Source organism: Phascolarctos cinereus, unplaced genomic scaffold (assembly GCF_003287225.1).
Source record: "Phascolarctos cinereus isolate Bilbo 61053 unplaced genomic scaffold, phaCin_HiC Scaffold_5;HRSCAF=322, whole genome shotgun sequence".
Taxonomy (NCBI): domain Eukaryota; kingdom Metazoa; phylum Chordata; class Mammalia; order Diprotodontia; family Phascolarctidae; genus Phascolarctos; species Phascolarctos cinereus.
This window is the reverse complement of record NW_027555958.1, coordinates 211,320,738-211,348,060: the sequence shown is the minus strand read 5'-3', so window position 1 is coordinate 211,348,060 and position 27,323 is coordinate 211,320,738. Positions and strand designations below refer to the sequence as shown.

Below are 27,323 nucleotides of genomic sequence, written 5' to 3'. Positions count from 1 at the left end.
TTCTGTGTTTGCTTCAACTCCTTGTTAATATTTTGGTCTAAATTTACATGAGTTCAAAGTAATTTACAATCAATCATTTGGTTTTTGGTTTTTTTGTTTCTCTCAGTAAGTGATCAGTGTATTCTTTCTTATTTTATTTTGCCTTCTTATTCTAATACCATGTTTGGGTATTTTCCTTTCATGATTTCTTGAAATATGATGCCTATGCTATTTTTTGGTTATGGCTTTCAGGTAAATCCAGTGATTTTTAAAAATTATCTTAACTTATCTGTTTCCCAGGTCAAGTTTTGTTTTTTTGGTTTGTTTAATCTACCAGAAAAATGGCATCCACCCTCAGATAGTATATTTTTTTCTTTTCATTTTTCTTCAGAACATTGCTGGATGTTTTGCGTGACTTCCCTATGTATAATGGGTCATTGTATTCTTGCCTTCTCAATGTATGAGGGAAGAGAGGGGCAGAATTTGAAGCTGAAAATTAAAATTAAAAAGAAAAATATTATCTTATGTTTTCTTTACTTATTTCAAGCTTTTGAATTTTAAAAATGTTTCTTGTTGGCTTATGCAGTCAGTGACTTCTGTTTGGCACATTGTAATTTTCAGAGAATCTGTTACTTGGCTCAGTATAACCTCTTGTGCCTGTTAATTAATTCTCTTTCCAGTTCTTTCTTCTGTAGCTCTCATTTCTTTTTCAGTTCTTTCCTCCAGCTCTTTAATTTGTTATAATCATTTTTTAAACTTAAAAAAAACACTCATGCATCATTTCTGTTAGGAATTTTAATTGATCTTGTGTGCAAGCTCAATATGTGTATATGTTTGTGTTTTGAGTCTTTGTAGGTATTTTGAAATTATTCTTCTGCATCCCTGGTGTCTTTTTTTATTTTCTCATTTTCCCAGCCTTTCTTCGTGGATTTGGACTTTGGTTTGGTTAGGCTTTGTGCATTTCTGGTGGGATTGTAATGGTCTTAATCATCCTGGCCTCTTTTATCTGGTGTTGCTGCTACTGTAGAGTTACAGCTCTACAATCTTCTGCTGCTGACGTCTGGCTCTAAGTTCGGTTTAGAGGGCTATCACCATGGCCCCTTTCTGCTCACAGGTTTGGCTCCAAGTTCCCCTGGTTGATATTAACAGCTCTTTGGGAGGATATGACTAGCTCAGATATCCTGTACCATCCCTTTTCCATAGTTCTTGCTGTTATCACTTAAGTGCCTATGGGTCTAATTTGTGATGTTATGCTGAAAAGATGACCCATTGGTTTTTTTCTTGGATTTTGCTATTCAGGTTGATGCTTCTCTGAAATATTCTTTGAATTATTAGTTGTTGAGGCATCAGGGTTACGTTGCTTTTTTTGATTCAAACGTTTTAACTGGTCTCCTAGAGCAAGAGAAATTGAATGAAAAGATTTTTAATAAATTTGAAGTAAGAGTATTTTATGGATTGTCTAGTCCTTTTGTAAGTGCTTATGATAATCCAGGAGAAGTACAAATTGGGTCTCTGTTTTTAAGGAGCTTACAGATTAGCTAAGGAGATAGAGATGGGACTAATACCATGAAATTATTGACAGTACAAAATAATATAATTGCTTCTGTGCATCAGCAAATCTAGGATCTCATCAATGTGAATACTGCCAACTGCACAGGTTGCAGGTCAGCTATTCCTCATCTTGAGTGACTTTTGTCCTTGTTAATCTTTCCTAGAGGGTCCACCCAACACATAGGAAACCTTCTGACATTACATAGGTAATACTTGTGAAGCGCTTGGGCTGCTCATCTGTCTCTTTTTTTTTTTCTGATGAATCAGTATTTATGGTTTCTTTTTTTTTTTTTTTTGGCTAGGCAATGGGGTTAAGTGACTTGCCCAGGGTCACATGGCTAGTAAGTGTTATGTGTCTGAGGCTGGATTTGAACTCAGGTACTCCTGACTTCAGGGCCGGTGTTCTATCCACTGCGCCACCTAGCTGCCCCCGATGAATCAGTATTTATTAAGCACCTACTACTTGCCAGGCACTGTTTCTTTTTTTTTTTATTAATTTATTTTGATTTATCAACAATCACTTCCATATGCTTTTGAGTTTAAAAATTTTTCTCCCCCTTCCTCCCTACCACTCTCCCCAAGATGGCACATAATCTGATATAGGCTATATATATATATACATTCCTATTAAACATATTTTCACATTAGTGATGTTGTAAGTAAGAATTAGAACCAATAGGAGGAACCACCTGAAGGAGGAAACAAAACTCAACAGAAGAAAAAAAAATAGCAAATAATGTGCTTTGATCTGCATTCAAACTCCATAGTTCTTTCTTTGGATGTGGATAGCATTTTCCATCATGAGGCCTTTGGAGATGTCTTAGATCCTTGTATTGCTGGGAAGGGTTAAATTTATCAATGTTAGTCATTGCACAACATGGCTGTTACTGTGTACAACATTCTCTTGTTTCTGCTCATTTCATTCAGCATCAGGCCATACAAGTCTTTCCAGGTTTTCCTGAAATCAGCCTGTTCATCATTTCTTATAGCACGGTAGTATTCTATTACATTCATATACCACAACTTGTTAAGCCATTCCACGATTGGTGGGCATCCTCTTAATTTCCAATTGATAGCTTCAACAAGACATTAACTTTCTTTTTTTAATTTTAAAAATTTTTTTATTTTTAGGCAGTTGGGGTTAAGTGACTTGCCCAGGGGTCACACAGCTAGTAAGTGTCAAGTATTTGGTCTGAGGCAGGATTTGAACTCAGGTCCTGACTTCAGGGCCTGAAGAAGAAGAGCTGCTATAAATATTTTTGTACATATGGGTCCTTTTCCCATTTGGTCTCTTTGGGATATAGCCCTAGAAGTGCTATTGCTGGGTCAGAGGGTATGCACATTGTTATAGCCCTTTGGGCATAGTTCCAAATTGCTCTTCAAAATGGTTGGATCATTTCACAACTCCACCAACAATGCATTAATGTTCCGGTTTTCCCACATCTTCTCCAACATTTATCATTTTCTTGTTTTGTCCTGTCTCTCATTTTACTGTGTAACTGGCCCCAACCTCTTCTGTAGTCATAAAACATGTGGATAATGTCTTTGATGCCCTATCTTTAGTAGAAATCATTTATAGTAATAATATGCTGCAGCCTGTTAGGCCCACTGGGTCATAATATTCCAAGATTTGTAGTCATAAAACTTAATAATATTGGTGTTTTGTTGTTTGTTTTTTCCTTAGAGAAAACCTTGGGTTCATTAAAGCACTGCACAGTTTTCCAAATGTCATCTATTCCTCCTTCTTCCTCCATTTCAGTTCTAAGTGCAATTCATTGTCTGGTAGTGGTGTCTATACACTTAATAGTAGATCAGCTAAGTGAACTGGTCATCCAGTTGCATATTAGAGTCTGGACAGTACGCATTCTTCTTTATCCATGTGTTTTTTCTGGTGTGGATTTTTTGACTGAATTATTGATTGTTTTTGACTTATTTAAGAGATTCAGTGGTGCTTATAATTAGCACAGTGGCATCTGAAGGACTTTATAAAGAATCCCTTTTCCATTTGTACTTTGTGCTGGACTTCCTCCATGAAAATGACAAATATATTTAATGAGAGTGTGTGTGTGTGTGTGTGTCTGTGTCTGTGTCTGTGTGTACGTGCACATACTTTATGCCCTAGTTATCATTAATAATTATTAAAGAAAATTAATCTCGGGGCAGCTAGGTGGTGCGGTGATAGAGCACTGGCCCTGAAGTCGGGACCTGAGTTCAAATCCAGATTCAGACCAAACACTTGACACTTACTAGCTGTGTGACCCCTGGGCAAGTCACTTAACCCCAACTGCCTAAAAATAAAAAAAAAAATTAAAAAAAAAGAAAGTTAATGTCTTGTTGAAGCTATCAATGAAACTTATGTGGGTGGGTCCTTTTAGAGGAGAAGCTTTAAGTCTACATTTTGTTCTATTGAATTAAATACTTTTTATGGTCAGCATAAACATGGTGAGAACCTTGTTTTCTCTGTACTTTTCTAGAGGTTATGTGACAATAAAGATGTGCTTTTGATGTAGGCTATCTTTTACAAAAGCCTGCTTTTAATATTTTTATCATATGTAGAACATTTTTGTAATTTTCTAGCCATGAGAAAGGAGGCGTATGGATTGGTAGTTAATGATGCCTTCTCCATCACTTTTTTTGGGTTAGTTGGTAGTGGTCATGATTCTTCCTATCATTCATTATCTTTCTCTCAAGATATCTTGAGAATTAACCTTTTAGTGCCCTTAAAATTTGTTATTTCCTGCATGGAACTTTTGTTTCTACTTGCTTTGGTCTAGCTATTCCTCCTGTCTTTGTTTTCTTTAATACCTTTTCTGCTTCAGCTTACGGCACAGTTGGAGACTGAGATCATAGAATCATAGGTTTAGAGCTAGAAGAGACCTTTAAAGTCAAATAGTCTAATGATGAAACTAAGACCAAGAAAGAAATCAGTGAACTTGTCCAAAATCACACTGATAGTAGGCATACAAACCAGAGTCCTCTGACTCCAAACCCTAGAGATGAGTAGTTGAACAAAAGCCCTATGCCAAAGCCACTTTGTAATGGGATCTGTGCAGTTGTATTGCAGAGAGAGTGCTGGCCTTTTCAGGTTCTACCATGCTAAGAAGGCTTCAGATATTTGTCCAGCAACAAACCACATGAAGCCCAATGTAGCTAAACATAAAGATTACAAACACCAATAGGCTGATGATCAAGGATGACAAAACTTTTATCATCTCTAACCACCTCTGCCATTTCTCTTCTAATCTCCATCCAATTCTGATCTACGTTTCGTTTGTTCCCTCTTTCATCTTTCTCTTCTATCCTAAACAAAGTTCACCTTACTTTAGATATCCTGCATTCCTTCTGTGTTCTGGCATTGGTAGACTTTTCCTTTGAGATTTTTCCCATATATGTCTCCTTAATCAGATCATGGTGGCAGTTATCTGTTAGCACCAGTTTCATTCTCCATCCTTCCTTAAAAGAAGTCAGTACCCGGCTCAGTCTTTCTTTCCATTTTGTCCCCTAGTTTTAAATTTGTAGACTTCAGTATGTATGTTGACTTTCTCTTAAATATCCTGGCTTTTTAGTTTATCAACTTCAACTTTTGTGACCTGCTCTTTTAATCTGCTTCAAAATATAGAATTGAAGAATTGGAGTGTTGGAAGGGGCCTTGGCAAACATGTGAATGATTAGGTATCTGAACAAGCGGAAATCCAACCTCTCCTTGAAGATCTTTAATCAGAAGGAACTTGCCACATCCTGAGACATTCCAGTCTACTTTAAAAAAAATTAAATATGTATGTGTATACACACACATCTATATTTATTTTTCAAAGTGCAAAAATCTTATCTTTCCTCACCCAATTCCCTTCCCCCATTGAAAAGCAAAGAAAAAACCCATTTTGTATTGTTAGTCATAACAGATATCTACATTGTTTATATCCAAAAAATATTTTGTCTCATTCTGCACTCTGAGTCTTTCTATCATGAGAGGAGTAGCACGTTTTGTTATTAGTTCTAGAATCATAGTTGGTCATTACTCTGATAAGAGTTCTTAGTACTTTCAAAGTTGTTTGCCTTTACCATGTAGTTGTTGTATAAATTGTTCTCCTGGTTTTGTTCACTTTGCATCATGTAAGTTCAGACAAGTTTTTCCAGGTTTCTCAGAAACCATCACTTTGCCTTCATTTCTTCCAGTACCTTAGCATTCTGTTACATTTATATACCACAACTCTTTCATCCAGTCCCCATTTTATGTGTACCTATCTGCCCTCTTAATTCTCACTCTTTCTTTTTCCCCCTTTCCCTCCTATTTCCTTTTGAGTGAAATATATTTTTGTACTCCATTCTATATTTGTATGTTTGTGTGTATTTTTCCTTTCTTCAGCACATTTTCAGGTATGAGTAAAGTTGAAGTGTCAGCTGCTTTCCCATCCCCTTGTTTGTGTAGATATGTGCTTGCTACCTGATTATATGAGATAATTTTCCCTAGCTTTACTTTCCCTTCTCTTCTCCTAGCCCCACAATGTATTCCTCTTCCTCTTTCCTTTTTTCTCTTTAGAGCTTTAAGACTATTGTCCCAAGTCTTGTCTAATTAGACTTAGACTTTCTCTATGACCTGAGATGATAATATAGTTCAAAAGCCATACATGTATCATCAGCTCGTAAAAAGAGATATTTTTACTTTATTCAACTAATGTTTAAGTGAAGGGAGAAGGGAATTGGGTGAGGAAGAATAATTGGGCAGATTTTTGTGCTTTGGAAAATCAATATAGTTGTGTGCATTTTACAAGGTTAAACAATCAAATACCTGATAATGGTAAAAGTGCACTATAAAATCAAGAGTTAAACATAGATATGTACCTTTCAATCATAAAATAGGTCACAAAGGAACATAGAACATTATATATAAATTAATAAGGTAATTCATTTACTTTTCAACATATTCTTCTCAAGAGTTCATTCTATATACTGCCTTACTCCTATTATATGTTAATATGTATGTCTTCATTTGATGAGTCCCATACCATCAAATTCTTTATCACACAAGCATACCTCAGACTGATCTTTAATTTAGGTAGCACAATGTTATTAGTTGGATCCTATCCTCCTAAGACCTTCACTATCAGCATGTTGCAATATATTCTAGCCTTGTAGGACAATTGCTTCCAAACTATCTGGTATTTCTTTTCTTTTGTGTGTGTGTGTGTGTATTTTTTTTTTTTTGAGCTGTTGAGTAAACCACACTGGTGGTACCCAGTATTTTCTTTAAGAAAGGTCTCATAATTCTCATGTGTTTATTTATTTACTTATTCATTTATTTATTCATTTGCTTATTTATTCATTCATTCATTCATTTGTTTGTTTATTCGCAGCTGGTAAGTTTCAAGTGTCTGAGGCCAGATTTGAACTCAGGTCCTCCTGACTCCAAGGCCAGAGCTCTATCTCCCGTGCCACCTAGCTACCCCTGGCATTTCTTAATTTTGCTAGCTCTGGCTGATTAGGAGGCAGAATATTTTCTTTTTTTTTTAAATTTTCTTTTTAAAATTTATTTAGTACTTTTTCCCAGTTACATGTGAAAACAATTTTTAACATTTATTTGTTAATTCTCTCCCTTCCTCCCCTCTCCCACGACTCTCATTGAGAAGGCAGGCAATTTGATATAGGCACTACATGTGTAGTCATGTAAAACATTTCCATATTAGTCATGTTGTGAAAGAAAACATAGACCAAAAAAAACCGACAAGAAAAATGAAGTCAAAAAAAGTGTGCTTCAGTATGTATTTAGACACCATCAGTTCTTTATCTGGGAATGGAAAACATTTTTCATCCTGAGTCCTTCAGAGTTGTCTTGATCATTGTATTGCAAGAATAACTAAGCTGATCATCTTAAAATATGGCTGTTACTTTGTACACAGTACATTTCACTTTGCATCAGCTCATGTAAGTCCGGGTTTTTCTGAGATCATCCTCCTCATCATTTCCTACAGCATAATAGTATTCCATCATAATCACATACCACAGTTTGTTCAGCCATTTGCCAATTGATGGGCATCCCCTCAATTTCTAATTCCTTGCCCCCAGAAAAGAGCTGTCATAAATATTTTTATATGTAGAGGTCCTTTTTTTTTTTTGGTTAATATCTTTTGGGTTACAGACCTGGTAGTGTTATTGCTAACACTAAAGGTATGCATGGTTTTGTAGCCCTTTGGGCATGGTTTTGAATTGCTCTACAGAATGGTTGAGTCAGTTCGCAGCTCCACCAACAATGCATTAATATCTCCTTTTTTCCCCCACATCCCCTCCACCATTTGTCATTTTCCTTTTCTGTCCTAGTAGCCAATCTAATAGATACGAGGTAGATACCTCAGAATTGTTTTGATTTGCATTTCTCCAATTAATAGTGAGTTAAAACATTTTTTGATATGGGTAGAGATAGTTTTGATTACTTCATCTCAACTGATAATTTCTTTTGATCATTTATCAATTGGAGAATGGCTCTCATTTTTATAAATTTGACTTAGTTCTCTGTATGTTGGAGAAATAGGTCCTTTATCAGAGAAACTTGCTTCAAAATTTTTTTCGAAGTTACTATTGCTAACTGTATTTCCCTCCATCTTATTCCCCACCCCACTGTTTATTCTTTTTCTCTTTTCATCCTGTCCCTCCTCAATAGTGTTTTGCTTCTGACTACCCCCTCCCTTCTATGAACCCTCCCACCCCCTCTTTTTTGTTATCCCCTTCCCTTTCTGCTTTCCTGTAGAGTAAGATAGATTTCTGTACCCTATTGAATGTGTGTGTTATTCCCTCTTTGAGCCAATTTCTGATGAGATGAAGGTTCACTCACTCTCCCTCACTTCCTTCCTCTTTCCCTCCACTGTAAAAGCTTTTTTATATGCCTCTTTTATAAGAGATAATTTACCCCATTCTACTTCTTCCTTTCCCTTTCTCCCAGTACATTCCTTTCTTCTCCCTTAATTATATATTTTTTAGCTATCATCATATACTCCTTTAAACTGACCTAAAAATGAGAAAGTTCTTATGAGTTACAAATGTCATCTTCCCATGCAAGAATGTAAACAGTTAAGCCATATCCCTTATGATTTGCCTTTCTTGTTTTGCCTTTTTATGCTTCTGTTGAGTCTTGTGTTTGAAAGTTAAATTTTCTGTTCACCTCTGATCTTTTCATCAGGAATGCTTGAAAGTCCTTTATTTCATTGAATATCCATTTTTTACCCTGAAGAATTATACTTATTTTGTTGGGTAGGTGATTCTTGGTTGTAATCCTAGCTCCTTTGCCTTTTGGAATGTCATAGTACAAGCCTTCTGATTCTTTAACTTGGAAACTGCTAAATCTTGTGTTATCCTGACTGGTTCTACGATACTTGAATTGTTTCTTTCTAGCTGTTTGCAATATTTTCCTTCTTGACCTAGGAGCTCTGGAATTTGGCTGGGAGTTTTCATTTTGAGATCTCTTTCAGGAGATGATGGATGGATTCTTTCAATTTCTATTTTACCCTTTGGTTCTAGAATATCAGGGTAGTTTTCCTTGATAATTTCTTGAAAGAAGTCTAGGCTCTTTTTTTTTTTATCATGGCTTTCAGGTAGTCCAATAATTTTAAAATTATCTCTCCTAGGTCTGTTTTTCAGGCCAGTTGTTTTTCTAATGAGAAATTTCACATTGTCTTATATTTTTTCTTGATTTTGTTTTATTGTTTTTTTTGATTTCTCATAAAGTCACTAGCTTCCATTTGCTCCATTCTCATTTTTAAGGAAGTATTTTCTTCATTGAGCTTTGGACTTTCTTTTCCATTTGGCTAATTCTGCTTTTTAAGGCATTCTTCTCATTGGCTTTTTGGACCTCTTTTGCCTGTGTGTATGCCCATGCTGAACTGCATTTCTCTCCCAGCCCACCGCAAGAGACCCTTCCAGGTTGTCTTGAGCTGGAAATTTGTTTCACTGTCTTTTTGTGGGTTCTGCTGCTCTGGTATTTGTTTAAAGCCATTTTTTTACATGTATTTGGAGGGGTTTGGGGGAGCAGCTTAAGCAAGTCACTGCCATCTTGGCTCTGCCTCTGTATTTCTTATTTTTCTGTTAAGTGTTGTTTCCTCCTAATTGAATATAGTAGGCTCCTTGTGTAGTTACTACTTGGCTTTTGACTTTGTATACCCAAAATTTCACACATGGCTGGCATATGGTAGGAACTTAATAAATGCTCTTATATTGTTCATCTCTTCAAAAACTTAGAATGCTTCCCTGCCATCTCCCAAATCAAATACAAGTTTGTCTGCCTGATTTTCAAGGACCTCATGAACTTTGAATGAATAAAAGAACCCATGAAGCAAAGTATTTTGTTGCTCAAATTGTATAACATAAGCCACAATTGTTATAGGAATTCAGAAAAGAGGGAGAATAGTATACCTGAGAGTGGTTAGAGAAAAAGGGTAGAAGTTAGTACTCAATGTTAACTCTGAAATGAGTAGAATTTGGGTAGTTGGATGGAAAAGAAGATGCTGTTTGTGAAACAACAGCACAGAAGCAGAAATAAGAATAACATCTATGCAGTACAGTGAAGATATTATCTTGACAGGAACAGAGGATATCATGGAGTAGTAAAAAAATACACAAAGCGTTGTTCAGGAAAGAATTAGATTGGCAATGGTATGTAGGGTAGATTGGAGTGGAGGCAAGATAGTGGAGTGACAGGATAGGTTAACTTCTCTTTAGAGAAATTCTTGGTAAGGTGTGGTTCTCTTGCTGACTTGTGAGCTTGAGTAGTTTAATTTAGTGGTCCTGAAACAGGTCTGAATGGGATATTAAAAGGCCAGACTTCCAGTATCTGTCTAAAGAGTTTTCAAAATTCTCTCAGGGGGCTGGAAAGTGTCATGAATGAATTGTTATGACTTATGACTTAGCTGCCATTCTAGTAGTGTTGGAATGACTGAACGAATCATTTATTTATTTTTTTGGTGAGGCAGTTGGGGTTAAGTGACTTGCCCAGGGTCATATAGCTAGTAAGTGTCAAGTGTCTAAAGCCAGATTTGAACTCAGGTCCTCTCAACTCCAAGGCTGGAGCTCTATCCACTGCTCCACTTAGCTGCCCCAGGAATCATTTATTAAGAGCTTATTATGCACTTACATATTCTAATGAGGGAGATAATACATATGGAAGGTTTCAGTTGCAAGTCAGTTGGAAAGGTGCAGTGGTAAAGCAGACAGAAATGCCTCTTTAATACCATTTCCACTGATAAAATCCTATCATTTTCTGATGCTAAGGACTATGCCATTTAACTGTGCCAAGGACTTTGGTGATAAGAAATTCCTTTTTTGGGTCTTCAGTAGCTGTGGCTATAATCCCTACAGGAGCAGTAGCCAGGCTACATATTCAGTAGGCAGGAAACATTGGTGTTCCCAAAGCAAGATTTTGAGCTGTCTGTTGTAATGGTCTGAGAGGAGGTGTGGTTTGACCTACCTTGTTGACCCTGCCTCCTATCTTTCCTTCAGGGTATCTTGCTATTTCCACTAGGCTGGCTTGCCTGCTGTGTGAGTGACCCTTAATTGGAAGTTGGACATGGCAGTCTCTTTCTCCAAAGGAGTTCCTTCCCCAGATGCTGGCTATGAGGGCTAGACTGGAAACAGGGCTGGAGATCTGGGGGCCGGGGGTGATCAGCGGTTGTTGCTGACGGTGATGAGGAAGGCAGTCTTCTCCACAGTAATTTCTCCCTTCAGTAATGGAGATTACATGTTGACCCCAGGCCTTAGGAACAGTTTTCTCACAGTGTTATGAAGCTAATTAATCAACCTTGTTAAGTCATTTTAAGAGTTGAGAATTGTCATGCCCAGCACATTATAGTGTAAAGAAAAACAAAAGTGTTGCAAGTAAACTGGGGGAAAAAAAGATACAGGTTTATTGTAGATTTAGAACTGCAAAAACTTCAGTGGCTATATAGTCCAACCCACCCCCACCCCCATTGCACAGATTTTGTGACAAAAAGGATGGGAGTTGAAGATGACTCTTAAGGTTTAGATCCTGAATGATTGAAAATGGATACCAAGGACAGGCCTACAATACAATACAGTTTTTCATGCCTGATGTCCGTATAATAATTTGGTACCAATTTCTTCCCTTCGAAAGGGATCAGCATGGCTTCAGTTTATTTCATAAAGATTCTACTTATTCTACTTAGGTTTTATAATATCTTTTTGTTCATGAGCTCTTACTGGTGACTTGGATAGCCTTTGTGGATTTTCCTTCTAAATGCTAGCCCCTTGCTCCTTTCAGCTAAAAAGCATTTAGTTAATGGCAGAAGCTCTGATTTGAAGAATTGCTCAGTGATTTGTAAATTTTTTTTTTTTTTAGGAAGGGCCGTTGAGACCTGTCCTTGAATATATCGATCTGGTTAGTAGTGATGATGAAGGACCTAGTACTTCTCATATTAATGTAAGTACATTGCAGTTTATTTATGACATTTTCCAGTTCTTCAGTTAAAATGGCGTTTTCCAAGGATAAGGGCAGACCCAGTCATTAAGCTAGTTAATACTTTTTCTGCTTCGAGGGATTTGGTGATGGAAACCTTCAGAGATTTGCCTGTGTAGCTCACTCAGGTGGGCTGTGAGAGAGGAGCACACCCAGAATCTTCTCTAGAGACTAAACTTCTACTTCTAGGTTTCATCTGTCACCCTTCCAGTAAGGATATGAGAAGACTTCGAATGATTAAGGTAAGTCCTGTCTGAAGGTCTTAAAGTTGGTGTGAATAAAGGGAAAATGGAAGACTTCAAACCTTTTGATTCCTATTCACCTTTTTCCTCATTGTTTTCATCAGACACATTGTAAGACTGAAGCCTCCAGTCCTAGAGCATTAGAAATTATTTTTTTGAGGAGGACATGTTCCACACCTGTTTCTTCTTGGTAAAGAAGGGAAGAACATAAGTTCTTTAGGAAATGGGGTTCCATGAATTGTTATTCATTCCCTAACAATTCAACTAGCCAAAAACCCCATGAATTCCCCCTCCCAGATATATTAGTCAGTTATCAGTTATGACTTCCTAATTATGTCACTTAGCTCCCACTATGAGGAAACAGACTAAGAAGACCTAAGTGTTAACTTTGCCAGATAGATTTCCAGTCTTAGCTCTATTCTTTAAACCAGCTGCTCCCTTTTTTTGTGGACTGAGGAGAGAACTATTGTGTGACCTGAAAAAGTCATTTCACCTCTCTGAGCCTCAGTTTCCTCATCCATAAATTGGAATGAATTTTCACTGTTTGTACTGCCTAACTTATGGCATCACTGGGAAGAATGCACCAACTAAATGTGAATTGTTAGTCTCCTACAATAGTAGACAGAAAGTTCTCTCCTCTCATTTCTTCCATAGTATAGAACAGCTAGCCACCCTCCCCACTTTTTTTTTAAGGAGAAAAAAAAAGGAAAGCAAAAGTGACCCTAAGTAGTGATAAGAGATATTATATTTCAAGTAGGCCCTTCCCCAAGTAGTCTTTTCTAATTGCCATTTTCCCCATTCTAAGCAAAAGAGCTGTTGTTTTTTCTGTGTGCCAGTGGCTTTTCTGCCTCACCTGTTCCCAACGTGGGACCAACCTAGTGGTGGGCCAAGAAATTGCCCATTTTGATCTGTACTTGGCAAACAAAAAAAATGTGATGTGTAGTATAGGCACAAACATATGCAACCTAGCAGTATCTCTTTGTTCCTCCATCCCTTCTCTTTAAGAGATAGGGCCCCTGGTTAACAGTTAATAGTGAAGACCAGGTGTGGGGGATTGAATCATATGAACTGGGCTTCCATAATCTCTTTACCGAGGGAAATTCATCTTTTAGTATTAATAATTCTTTTTTGAGCTAAGGTATCTGTTCACTCACTGGACATGCATCTCTCTATCTGAAATTTAATGTAAGAGTGAAAACATTTTTTTCCTTCTTTGATTTTCCTGGTCAAGTGACTCTGCTAAAGAATGCTTGAATACAGAGTTCCATCCTCTTTGATCGAGCACCCAGGAATTTTCTCCAGCTGTAGTAGTTCTCACCCCTAATAAACATAGCTACTTCTATCACAGGAACTGTTGTAGGAAACTACATTAGTCATCCCTTCTTTGTTTGAAGGACTTAAATGCTAGAAAGTCAAACAGTAAAGGAATTCAGAAATAGACTTAGCTGCAGCTAAGACATATATAATCCATCATTAGGTTATGAGGTTTCTGTCTTTCTGCACCTTACTTCACAAGAACCTTCAGATCCACTAGAAATCAAGGTGGATTGGAGCGGGTGGGATGGAGACCTACTTTTTAGAACTTTACAGAAAGAACAAAATTCATCTGGCATGTTTGGACATAAATGGCTAAATTGTCCTGGATCGTGAGCTCAAGCTCAGAAACAATTCAAGTTTTCTATTCTTAGAGATTGAGAGATCCCTTTGGTTTGCTGAAACATCACTTCTCATGGAGGAAAAAAATAAATGAAATGAAAATTCAGACTTATTACAGATTCCTTTATTGTGGTGATGAGGGCCTATTATTTTCCCTGTGCCCTTCTAAGTTTGCAAACCCATTGAATAAAGAGAGTGGATCCAAGAATCTAAAGATGGGAGCTGTATGACCTGAAGTCAAATTATAGGAGTTCACAATTTACTGTCAACAGGTGTTTGGATATCCTATCCTATCCTATCTATTCTAAGAAACTTCATCAATCAGATCTTTAAAGATACTTCTGATGACATTATGAAACATAATATACTCTCTAGCCAAGAACACTTCACTTTTCCAACCTGACCTTTAGCTATAATATATAATAAGTCACAATAAAGGAATATGATCTTCAAGCTAGATTCTGCCTCAAAAGAAATGGATGGTATGGGCTACATGTCTAATGAAGCTGCTTTTATTGTGACATCCTCTATTAACTGTGTGACCTGTGTGACTTCATACTGTAGGAGGACATAGTACTGGACCCAGAGCTTTATTGAAACAAAAAAAGAAATAAATCATTGCTGGTAGAATAAATGGAGAATGACTCTTGGTAACTTTGTACTAATGGAGGATGACTCTTGGTAACCCTGTACTATCAGAAATTCTTTGACACGTTGGAAGCTATAGATGACAAATTTGGCTCTAACCTGTATTTACTCTGCAAGGGAATATAAAAGATCTTACATGTAGCTTTTGGTGGTACAATAAGTACCATCATTATGAATATAGATGATGGTATCGTATTGCCAAAAAAGATTATAGCAAATTCTGTAGATATATTTCTAGCAGCCTTCAGTGCTGTCATAGCTGTGATCATAAAGCACATCACTGGAGATTCATATGAATATCAAAATTGTCTAATACCAAGTTCCAGAAGTACTTATGGGTACAAGAACCCTAAGTTCAGGAACATCCTCAGTGAAGATTCTAAACTCATATCTTATTTCTCCATCCCAGTTTTATGTAGGATTCTGCGTGATACTTTTCGGAGCAATGACACAGCTGATGGTTGAATTCTAAGTATGATATGGCTTAAGTATTAAATAGTTTGCTGTTGCCTAAATTTGAAATGAAATGCAATGCTTAGAAGATTCATGCTTTATTTTCTAAGTGGTTGTTTTCTTTTTTCTTTTTTGGCTAGAGGAGTCTGGGATAAGATTCTTTGATATTCTGCTGTTAATTTTGTTAATTTCTAATCCCAAGGAAGTTCAGAGCAGGCTAAACTCATCATGGTCTTTAGAAAATAGAATTTTAGTATGACAGAAGAAAGGTTTAAATCATTCTCTGTAGGAGATTTTTACATTCACAAGGCGAGGAGATTACCTATGTGTTTTACATCTGGAAATATCTGTTACTCCATCTAGACCACAGAAAGTTTCATTCATTTCCAAATGACCAATAGTTTAGCCCTGCTTCCTATGACTTCATGAAATATATCCTTGGGACCGTAAGAGAGCCCATGTCTTGTTATGATCAGATTACCAAGGGCTCATCTCACTCTCCAGTCCATGAAACTATTTTTGGAACTAGACTCAATTTGAATCTTGCCAGACTCACCAGATTGCAATTATTGGATTTCAAGGGCTGAGCTTGACACTATCTTTATGTGCATCATGAAATTAGAATAGTTTTTACAGTCCTAGTTGATTGTCTATTATAGTGTGTTAATGGTAGCCAATATCACTGAGGTAACAATATATGAATGAATATCATTAATGTGCTGTGTTCTGTCTCTCTCACTTATGAATAATATGAACTTTGCAAAGCTCTGCAGTGGTAATCTCTCATCATTGGGTGCAAACTTCTCATAGTATGGCTCTTTTAAAAGAAACCCACTCCAGAAATTACTATTTCCATTAGGCCAGGTAACTTATTTAAAGTCTTTACAAAACACATGGTGGTCACAGGCACATGTTTGGGAACTCTGGAAATAAGGGATATTGTTCATAGCATTCAGGTATGCGGATCAGAAATATTAGGAATATATATTCTAAACAAGACTGTACCTGATATTATCTCTTTTAATAAATGGCATCTTAATTTGAATTTTATCATAGGAAGATACTTAAGGCCCAGAAAAGACCTGTGGGTCCTGGGATGTGGATATCGATATTTTACTAGTAAAATCCTTCTCACAGTTGTGCTCCAGATTAACCTCTTTGTAATGTTCCAGGTCAGTCTCTTTGCAAATAAGAATCACCACAAACTGCCATAGTTCTGCTAGCTATATAATTCTCCTTGTCAATGATTTAGTTAAATAGAGTCAGGAATCTGGGTATGCCTTTGCATGAATTCTGTTAATATGGAAGATACCAACCAAACTGACAATTACTCTTAAGTGCCTTCTAATTGGCTTCACTAAAGCTAATCATTCAGACTTTGCTGCGCAGTATCTCTTCTCTTGTACTAGCCACTGAGCAGGTCCTGTGTCCCACTCCCTGGAATTCTAGTTTTCAGAGTCCCTCCTGAGGGAAAAATTGTCCAAGTAGAATGAGGTTTCATTTTTTTTTTCTAGGCGTCAGAATACCCTCAAGATATATTTGTAATCTCTTTTAGAAAAGATGTTTGTAATTTCTAAGGTTAAACGTCTAAATAAATCCTGATTTAACCAAATGTTCTTGAGTACCTTTAGTATTCTATTAGTAATTTATCTGTCTTGGTCTTTATGGCTTCCATTTTTGTCTGCCATTATCCCAAGGACCTTGGAGATATTAGCTCTTGTTCTGTATTATTTTACTTCATAGGCTTAGTATTTAAGTCACAATTTCAATGAAACATGGAAAGATTTAAATGAGGAGACGCAGAATAAAGTGAATAGAACAAGGAGAACAATTTATATAACACTGTGAAAGTGGACAACTTTGAAAGATTTGTGAACTCTGAATAATGTAATGATACCAACCATGATTCCCAAAGACTGATGATGAAACAAAGTACCTGCCTCCTGATAGAGAAGGGCTCCATGTACAGAATGAGACATGTATTTTTTGGACATGGCCAATGCAGGAATTTGTTTTGATTTACTAGACATATCTGTTGCAGGGGTTTTTCCCTCTCCTCCTACCCCTAATAAGAATGAGATAGAGAGAACTAAGGACTTTGGAGACCCATGATGTAAATGAATTTGACCATTTGAAGAATCTTCTAGGAACCCTCATATGGCAATCTTTGTTTATACATTCATGTATAAATACACATATATGTCTTATGTGCATATGACTACCTGTCTGTCTTTCCATCCATCCATCCATCCATCTCGGTCTCTGAAAAGACCCAATTTTTACCTGGAGGGAAAAGCCATTACTCATTCCATTGTGATTACATTCAGATGCTCTTATGGCAGAGAATCTACACAGACCAGGCCTGCACAACTTGTGACTATTTATGACTCAGAATGCTTGCAGCACACCAGGGCTTTCCTCTACATAGAAAGGATGTTTTCCTCTACATTTTTTGCAAGCTGCCTGAAATCCTTTGGCTTGTCGCAAGTGGTCTAAGAGCTATAAGCAAACAGAAGGCCATAAGCAGCCCGAGGGCAGCAAGTTGTGCAGGCCTGACACACTGAAACTTGCCACATTTTTGTAGCATCTACTGACTTGCTACATGAAGTCTTTATGTATTCCAGCAGTTATTTCCAATGTATTTTTTTCTTATTTAATTATGATAATTCCTTGAGTTATTTATTTGGCACAGTTATCTAAACATTCAAGGCAGCTTTTAAAAAATATCTATGCACCAAATTACCTAACTCATTCGAACTTGATTTACAAGTTTAACATTATTCTGTATTGGGGTAATAACATTGTCTTGGATTGTTAGATTACTGGTAAGTAGCTTTGTTTACTTAGTAAGAAAAAAAAATTGAAATTTAGGGGAAAAAAGTTTGCCAGGAAGAAAATTATTTTGAGCTTATGAAACCTTACTTATTACTGTAATTCTGTCTGTTGTACTCATATTGTATAAGGCACTTTGTAAGAAGCGCTGACTCTTTTTGACCACTTATTAGTATACGAAATGGCACCCATAATTTGTTACATAATACTTTAGTGTGACACGAACTTGCTAATATATTTCCCAAGCAGCTTAATTCATTTAGGATAGCCTGTGTGATACTGTAAATGAGAGTTTGAATGGATGATTTTCTAAATCTAGATCAGATATTCAGTGATTTTTCAGCCTGAATGATTATATAGCAAAATGACATGATCATAACAATAGGGACAAAATGAGTGAATGAAATTGAAGTTCTATTAACAAGTTTAAAATTATAGTCTTCATCTTTGTAGAAATAAGTTAAAGATAGTAGTACTGTAATAGATATTTTAATGTCTTGTATAACATGAAGCATCATCTTCCCCAGATAGTTAATCTCCTGTTTCGGGTCTTTGAAGTTTTATTTCTGTGATTTAGTTCTAGCCAGTGGTTATTCAGACAGATACTTTTGTTTCATTTAGATAATATATGTCATACCTACTTTTCCAGATTCATTATATATATATGTGTTGTGTGTGTGTGTGTGTGTGTGTGTGTGTGTGTGTGTGTATAAAAAAATTGACCTAATTATCTGACTAAAATGGGGTTATGAATTGATTTTAATGCTTTACCCCTTATGATGAATGTATTGGTCACTGTTCAACACAGATCTTTTTACTATTTTTCCAGATGTACCAAGGATTTTTAACAGTTCAAAATTTCCTTTTGTGGAATTTTCCATTCCTGTGATGAATCCTGAGGCCTTGTTCTTGGTTCTTGTCTCTCATGAGCATGAAATATTTTATATTTCCCTGTGTTTTTTCCATTTGCTGAACTTTATAATAAGGCATTCTTTTTACTTCCTTTAGTTGTATCTATTATTCTTAAAACATCTATCCCTGGTGAAAATAGCATCTAGTTTCCATGGGATATATACTGGAGGTGTGAGTTTGTCCAGTATTTAACACTCAGCTTTTGTTTTCTTTATCAACATCTATCACTTAGGGGCATATAGATAATGTTTTGGGGATTCGTATAGTTTCCCAATATGTAAAATTTTGATTTTGAGCTCTGCTTTCTCCTTGCCAACACACCTATTTGCTGAAGTATTGATGTATATATGCTGTACATCTGTGAGACTAAAATGATTTTAATTCTATCAGAAATTGGATATTTTAAAATTTATACCAACTTTTTGTATTACAGTAGGACCCAAGATAGCAGTTTCTATATTCTAGTCTACATGGTGTATTATTTGAATTTAGTCATAACTGGTCACACCCAGTTGCTTCCACTAACCAATTTTTTATGCATTCCTGTAGTTATTGGTGGAATTTATTCCTGCTGACATATTTGTACGTGATATATTATCACATCGTCATTAGAAAATGCAGCAATTCTTTCATGTTAAGACTTTATCCATTTTTAGCCAATAAGGGTGTATAATTTTACAGGTTTTAATTTTGCCTTACTGATGTTCAGCTAAGTACGTAAGTTAAATGGTATTTTGAACTTTAGTGGTTCCTGACAAGAGTTTTGAATTAGTTCTCTTCTTTTGGGACTTAAGAAGTTCATTGTGCTTGCCTAGATCTTCTAAGGTTCCAAATGATTAATTAGCTTATGTTGGTAAGCACAGTAAATGGTTAACTTTTGGAGGCGTGTATCCTAATTATATTTAGGTTGTAAAATGCTTCACATATTATGGTGTCATATAATTTAGGGGGTTACTTAAATAACCCATCAATTATAAGTTTAACTGTTATTTGAGAGGATTATCATTGCAAAATACTAATATTATTTCCTGCTATTAATAATCCTGGACTTTACCTTTTTCTTCATTAACTATAGCAGTGTATCTGTCATTATATTAAGTTTTAATTGGAAGTTTATCTTCATAGCAGACATCTTGCTATGTCTTAATTTTGATATAGAAAAGTCTTGTCATATCTGGTAACAAGGTTAATATGATTATGATGATGGAATCAAAAGTTTTGCCACATCACTAAGTACAGTTCTTTAATTTTTTTCTTCCCTTTTATGTGTCGTAATTATTTTGCCAGACTTAATGATGTTATTAACTCTGTTAGTAAAACCTTTGAGCATTAAATTGTTCATAGAGTTTTATCAACCTCTTAGTTGCTTACATAGTGTATAACCTTACAGAGTTGACTGTAGTTGGTTAAGTAGATATTTCAAGAACATTACACTGTTGTGCTCTCTTCAAGACTACCTACACCATGTTGCCCCTTTGTGGTAGAGAGAATGTTTCCAGTGTTGCTATTGGGGTCACTCTTCTCCATTAATACGTGCATATTCTTTTCTCATAACATCCACAACAAAATTCAGTTACAGAGTATGGGAGAAGTAAAATACTTGCACCTAAACTCGAGTACTTGCATCTAAAGTAAAGTATTTAGCCAGCATTGTTTTAACATGATGCCATTGCCTGGAAGAGTCTGGAAACACCATGGCATGGAGACACCACTTACTTATAGTAAACCAAGCAGCAGGTCAAGTGTGCCCTTTTTTCCCCCCTCTAACCTTTTTTTTTTTTAAATTAAACACACACTCTCTCTCTGGCTTAGGCGACGGAACCTGTGTAGGTTGATGGCTCTGTCACAAAAAGCTATATTTTTGGATTTAGAATACGAGCTCAAGTGATACTATAGCCAAAGAATGTTATAAAAACAGTGGTTAAGCACTTTTATCAATATGAGCAGTGGGGTACATGTATCCTGATTCACAAAATTTCTTTTTATTCCTTCCTTAAAAGAGAAATTCGTGGCGAACAGTCCATGATACAACTTCTGCCTGTATGTATACCTGAGGGAATCATGTAGAAGAGAGCTAAGCTTAGCTTTGCTCCTGGGCCTGTTTTTGTTCATAGATATATAAGGTGATCTAGGACAGGGCTTTTTGAACTTCTTCCACTGATGACCCCTTCAGCTGTTCTTAAAAACTGAAATTTTCTCTTAAGACCAAGACCTCAGGTGGGGAAGTCTCCAAGGTTTCTATTGCCTACCCTGATGCATTAGAACCTTGGTTGCCAATACCTCTATGTTTTACTGTAGCTCTATCTCCATCCCAGGTTCAGTATTTAATTATAGTAGTCTTTGGTGGATCAGTGATTTTATCGTTATGGGTACTTCTCACCAATACAAATCATGACCCTCCATTCATTTTCATTTTGTGTGATTTTTATCTATATCTTTGTTATAAACTTTCCATAGAAGGTCTACTTGATATTACAAAGGTCTTTCTCTCATTATTTTATTATTTCAGGGATATTAACATTAATGTTAACATTCATGCTGTCAGTGTGTTGTTTTATTTTCACTGAGTTAGTTACCTTTTCTAGTTATAAATGCCCTAGATAGGGTCTTTTATTCCATATCTTGCATGCAAATTTTATTGACTAACATGCTGTAGTATTTTTATGCCCATCGTATACCTTCCTCTCCCCCTTTTCCTTATTTCTATTTGAACTTTTCTGAAATTATGGTATTCCATGTGTCGTGGAATAGAGTCACAAGGAGGTTATTTGTGTTAAAAAGGGACGGGCTTTAACAATAGTAAGCAATTTGGAATCTTTGAAGACTGAGTGATTTGCCAAATTCTGTCTGGCTTGATCTTCTCCTAAATTCTGGGCAAGATCATTGTCCATTTGTATACGGTGTCTAAGAAGTACATATTGGTATACTAATTCTATGGACTTTTTCTCTAACTGTGTAGTCTGGGCAGTGTGCATTTTTCATTTACTTTGGCCTAACCAAGTAGATGTCACAGAGTAATTTGGAATTGTTGTGGGCTTGATTTATTATTGCATTGTTATCAGAATAGAAACATTTTGATTACTTTGCCATCAGTACTAATATTTTGTTTGGAGTTTGCACAAGAAGTTTTCTGTTACACTACAAAATGTATTGGAACATATTTAACACCTGAAAAGCAATATAGTTGAATAGTTAGCTTTGCAGTCACATTTGCATGATTTTGATTTAGTTGTTAGAGATATCTTTTCTGAAGATAGCATTAGAAGGATGCATTTTACTCTTCTGGATCAAGTGCTTTCTTTGTGTCAGTCAATAGCTAACTAGCATACTGGATAGAGCATTGAATTTGAAGCTAGTAGCACTTATTTTCTGTGTGACCCCTGAATAGTCACTAAACTTCTCTGTGCCTCAAATTCCTCTGTAAATTGAGGGCATTCGACTCAATGACCTCTGAGCTCTAAGTCTATAATTCAGTGAAAAATAAAAAAAAGTTGGAAATTATATTCACATCTTTAAGTTGTGCAACTATGAAGATGTGGTATGCTATACAAAATCATTTGCAAAAGCCTTCTCTTTTATGTTTTCTTTGAGGGTAGCCTTGGTGTGTTCTTAAATGATTCTTAGAAAGATTTTATTACAGAGGTAAAAAAGAAAGCCTGGCATGTAATAGGTGCTTAATAAATGCCTGTTGATTAGTTTGAGTTGGTAACTCTTTATGTCATCTTGGTCCATTCCTCTTGCCCTTTTTTTGTTAAAACATTGTCCATGATCTTTTTTTTAAAGTTTTTTAACTTCTTTTTAAGATAGTTTCATAAGCAATTCATTACTGCATTTAAGATTATCTTGCTGGGACAGCTAGGTGGTACAGTGGATAGATAAAACACTGGCCGTGGAGTCAGGAGGAACTGAATTTAAATTCAGCCTCAGACACTTAATCGCTGTGTGACCCTGGGTAGGTCACTTAACCCCAATCTATGCGGGCCCTCTTCCTCCCCCAAAAAAATTACATTGCTGACCTCTGGGTCATGTGACCAAGACAGAGGACCAGACACTTTCTCTGATTCTCATGTCCTCACAGATCTCTCTGAAATGGGAATTATATCCATCAGACAAATAATCAGTTTTAGCTGTCTCCATGGCTTAGAACATGAAAAACCCTAATAGAGTAAGCATTTAATGAATGAACAACAGAAAAAACAATCTCTATCTCCTAATGTGCTCACCTTGCACCACTGATAGCACCGTGAACCACTCTCAAGTAACATGGCTGCATAAGCTAGCATTAAAATTTCATTCTATCCCACTTCCACCTTCTAGCACCATGGAAAATCAAAAGGCAAAAGCTTACTCACACTGGAACATCATCATGTCAGTGCTCTGTGCTGCAACAGAGCTCAGCCATACAACTGAGGAATAAGACATGTGTATGCCTGTATAATGCTTCACTAGGCCTGAGGGGAAGAGTACAGCATCCATTCAGAACAAGTTCTCTTCTACTTGGGGCAAAAAGCAAGGCAGGTACATCCTAAATCATCCAGTATGGGAAAAAGCTGAGATGTATTGGGGTTCAGCCCCCAGGGAAACTGCCTTCAAAGGGGAAAGAAGTTAAAGGTAAGCAGTAGGGGAATATAAGGTGTAAAAAAGACTGAAATTACAAAGAAGTAGAAAACTCAGTTAAATACTTTGAACATAATCAGATAAACCAACAGAGAAGATAAAATTAACAGGTTTGTATTCAAATCAGGTAAAAGAATTCTGACATCTGTGAATAAGTTTTGCAAGAAAAAATGAAAGTAATCAACACCTGATGAAACAGTGTTTTGTAGAGTGAATCTCAAGAGGGGATGCAACCACAGCAGTATCTTTCTGAATGGTTTTAAAAAAGAAATAAGGATGGTAAAAGCAGGATTTATGATCTGCACAGCAGAAATAATTGGGCAGAATAGAAAGACTTGAATCTACTGTGACAATTCTCACCAAAAAAAGCAAAGGAAAACAACTGATTGTCCTCTATTTCTATGTATTTGCATTCTCACTCTGAAGGGGAAAAAAAAACCCCAATTAATGTTAAAAGAAAACATGGTCTTCATACAAGCAAAATATATTGATTTTCAATACAGTATGAGTAAAGACAACTTAAGAACTATAGATCTTCAAGGAAATTACAAGTGAAAAAAATCTGAGTGCTGCAATATAAGAAATAATTGAAGAAAATTGTAGAAAATTGCCCAGAATTTCTAAACTAAACAGTACTAATTGAAAAAATTCACAGATCACCTCTAGAAAAGTGGAGTAAAAGCCTCTGCTATAAACCCCCAAATACGTATTTTGTAATATATTGTACATAGTGGTTAAAGTGAACAATTTCAATGACAAATTTTGCAAGCAACGAAGAAGAAAACCTTCAAATATAAAGAAAAGGAAATTCAAATAACACAGTAGTGTTCTGTACTCTATGTGGTTTGAAAAAGAAAGGTGCTCAAGATATAACCCAAGGTGACCTACTCTACAAACTTTATCCTAATCATTAATGAAAAAAGATAGACTTTGAATAAAAAGCAGCATTTGAAACATTCTATGAAAGAAAATTAGACCAAAACAAGTTATTTACTTTTCAAAACACTGCAGACTATAGAAATAATAAGGAAAACAAATATAACAACCAAGGAAAACAACAAAATAACCACAAAAAGACCAGTAAGATATTTATTTCTGAAAGTATACAAAGAGAGACGAGTGAAAGGAGAAGGAAAATGAAATGATGGTGGAGAAACAGTCCTGACACATCATGGATTAAATGTTACAGCACCCCTGGAATCAGTTGTTTTTTTTTTTTTTGGTGGGAATAAATTTTAAAAAATTGGAGGTTGCATGAAAGGTGGGAGGGGAAGAAGATAGAAAAAATTATGTGATGTACTATAATGAAATAACTCCTGTTATTTGTTATAATCTTTCAGGTAAAAGAGAACAGAGCCTACAGGAGAATGGGCAAAAAAGACAAAGGGAGGGATTGAAATGGGGAAAATAAAAGGGGGAAATCTTGTTAAGTGGTGGAAGAGGGTGCCACTGATGAATGTTTCCATGGAGGATGAGAAAGTCTGTAAGGAGACATAGGGACTTTACAAAGGGTAAGTCTAACAGAATGATAAACACAGGGGAAAATATATAACTGAACAAATTGAAGAAATGTGTGAAAAGACTTGTGGTGACTTCTGAATAGGACTGCAAACACATTTCTCACCACCAAGTAGGTTAAAGAGCAAATTGTAGAAACAGTAATTTGGTGAAAAAAAAATTTAATGATGAAAAAAACATATCAGTGTTTCTGGGATGTAGCTGATACAGTCCTCATTTTAAAATATCACATCACTGTAAACATATATGAACAAAATAGAGGATTCATGAACTTAATACACATTTATGAAAATTAGAATACCAACAAATAAACATAAAATAAACATGAGTCAATTTTAATAACCATGAAAAATAAACTGGAAAAAAATAAAAACTAGTTCTTTGAAAAAACTAAGAAAATTGATAGTGTTAGCTAATCTTAAGAAGGTAGTAAATCAAGTCAACAAAATAGAAAAGGAACAAGGTGGAATAATCAGAAGAAATAAAAATAATTATTAGTACCTATGCAGTTACATGCAAACTAAAATTAGAATACAAAAGAAAGAGGGATACCTTTTAAAATATAAAATGTCCAAACTTAAAGAAGACCAAGTAGAGATCTTATGTAACTTAGTATCAGAAAAGCAGGGACTACTAAAGGAAAAAGTCTTCCATTCCCGTTAGGTTCATAGAAAAATTCTATCACATCTTTAAAGAACAGTTAGTACTACATTACATAAATTTTAAAAGTTGAAAAAGAAAGCATCTTACCAGATTATTTTTATGGGACAGATATCATCCTAATGCCCAAAGCAGGGAAAAATAAAATGCAAAAGGAGATATAGAACATATTATTAATGAATGTCAATTAAATATAATATGCAATTGATAAGTTCTTAACTTTTCCGAATAAATACAGGAGTAAAGCAAAAATGTTCATTCTCACTATTTCAAATAATGTTGGAAATGCTAGAAATAACAATAAAACAAGAGAAAGAAATTAAAGTGATAAGGATAAGAGGTCATAGAATCTTCCATGCTGATTATTTATTTTGAAAATTTTAGAGAATCAGCAAAGATTGAGATAGTAGCTTCAGCAAAATTGCACGCTAAAAAATAAACCCACCAAGTCAACAGGATCTCTATACTTCAAGAGGCAGTAATTGAAATGGAAATCCCATTCTAAATAACTATAAAAAGCATAATATACCTGGACATCAATCATCAAAACAGGCAAAATATTTGTCTAGGTTCAATTACAAAGTATTCATCAAAGAAATAAAGAACAATTTAAATAGTGACAGCTCATTGATGGACTCTGCCAATATAATAAAAATGACAATATTATAAGTTATCAAGGGTATATTTTATAAATAATAAGATGGTAGGAAAATTCATTTGGAACAATACAAATCTAGAATATCAAGGGAAATAAAGATGGTAGTGATAGAGGGCGAACAGTAGCTCTGGACCTTAAATTATGTTGTAAATACCATTGATGTTACTTAAAAAATAGAATTAAATCAGTGAAACAGACTAGACAAGGGAAAATTTAAAAAATGGCATTCAGTAACCCCTAGTGTTTAATAGACCAGAAAGCCTAAAATAGGAAATAATTTTCTCCTTGATAAAAATGATTGGGAAAACTGGAAAGTAATCTGACAGAAATTAGGCTTAGACTAATACCTTATACTATATTCTACAATATGTTCTCAATGGATATGTGACTTTAATATTTATTTCACTCCCCCTTCCCCAAAAACAGATTGTGTGTCTTAAAGCTGTAATTAGATGTATGTACTCTTAACCACACAAGAGGTTGAGGAAATTTTGAAAGATCAAATGTATAACATATTATGTAATATTGAAAATATTCTGTGCACATGAAATTAATGCACCTAGGATAAGAAGAATGGTCAAGTGGGGTAAAAATATTTATCAGATTTCTCTAAGAGTTTATTTAAGATATGTAAACAATTAACATACTTAAACAATATAAAGAAAAACCATTCTCCAGTAGATATGGTCAAATGGTATGGAACAGTTTTCAGGATTAATGAGAAAGTAGGCACACACTAATGCATTTTTGGTGGAGCTGTGAATCAATATAACCATTATGAAAGCACTTGCAAATTGTGCAAGTAAGTGACTAAAATGTCTATATGCTGTGATCCGGAGAATCCAATACCAACCCTATACTATAAGGAGGTCAGTGATAAAAGAAATTCCTCATATGTGTCAAAATATTTATGGAGATACTTTTTGTGATAATAAAGAATTGGACACAAAGTGGATATCCATGGATTGGGAAATGGCTAAGCAAAAATCATGGCACATAAAAGTAAGAAAATATTACTGTGCTATAAAAAAAGATAACCATGATGAATACAAAGAAGTGTGGAAAGTTTTAACATGAGCTGATACAAAGTAAAATAACCTGAGCTGAGAAAATAACACACAGAAATGTAACAGTGTAGTCA

General features: G+C 35.5%; 1 protein-coding gene across 1 annotated transcript in view; it reads left to right on the top strand.

The window, feature by feature from the left end:
- Nucleotides 1-27,323, top strand: part of ZNF451 (zinc finger protein 451) — a 95,736-nt gene that overhangs the window by 8,303 nt on the left and 60,110 nt on the right. The window contains 1 exon segment of the mRNA XM_021000498.2: nucleotides 11,870-11,950. Coding sequence (XP_020856157.1) covers nucleotides 11,870-11,950 — 81 coding nt within the window.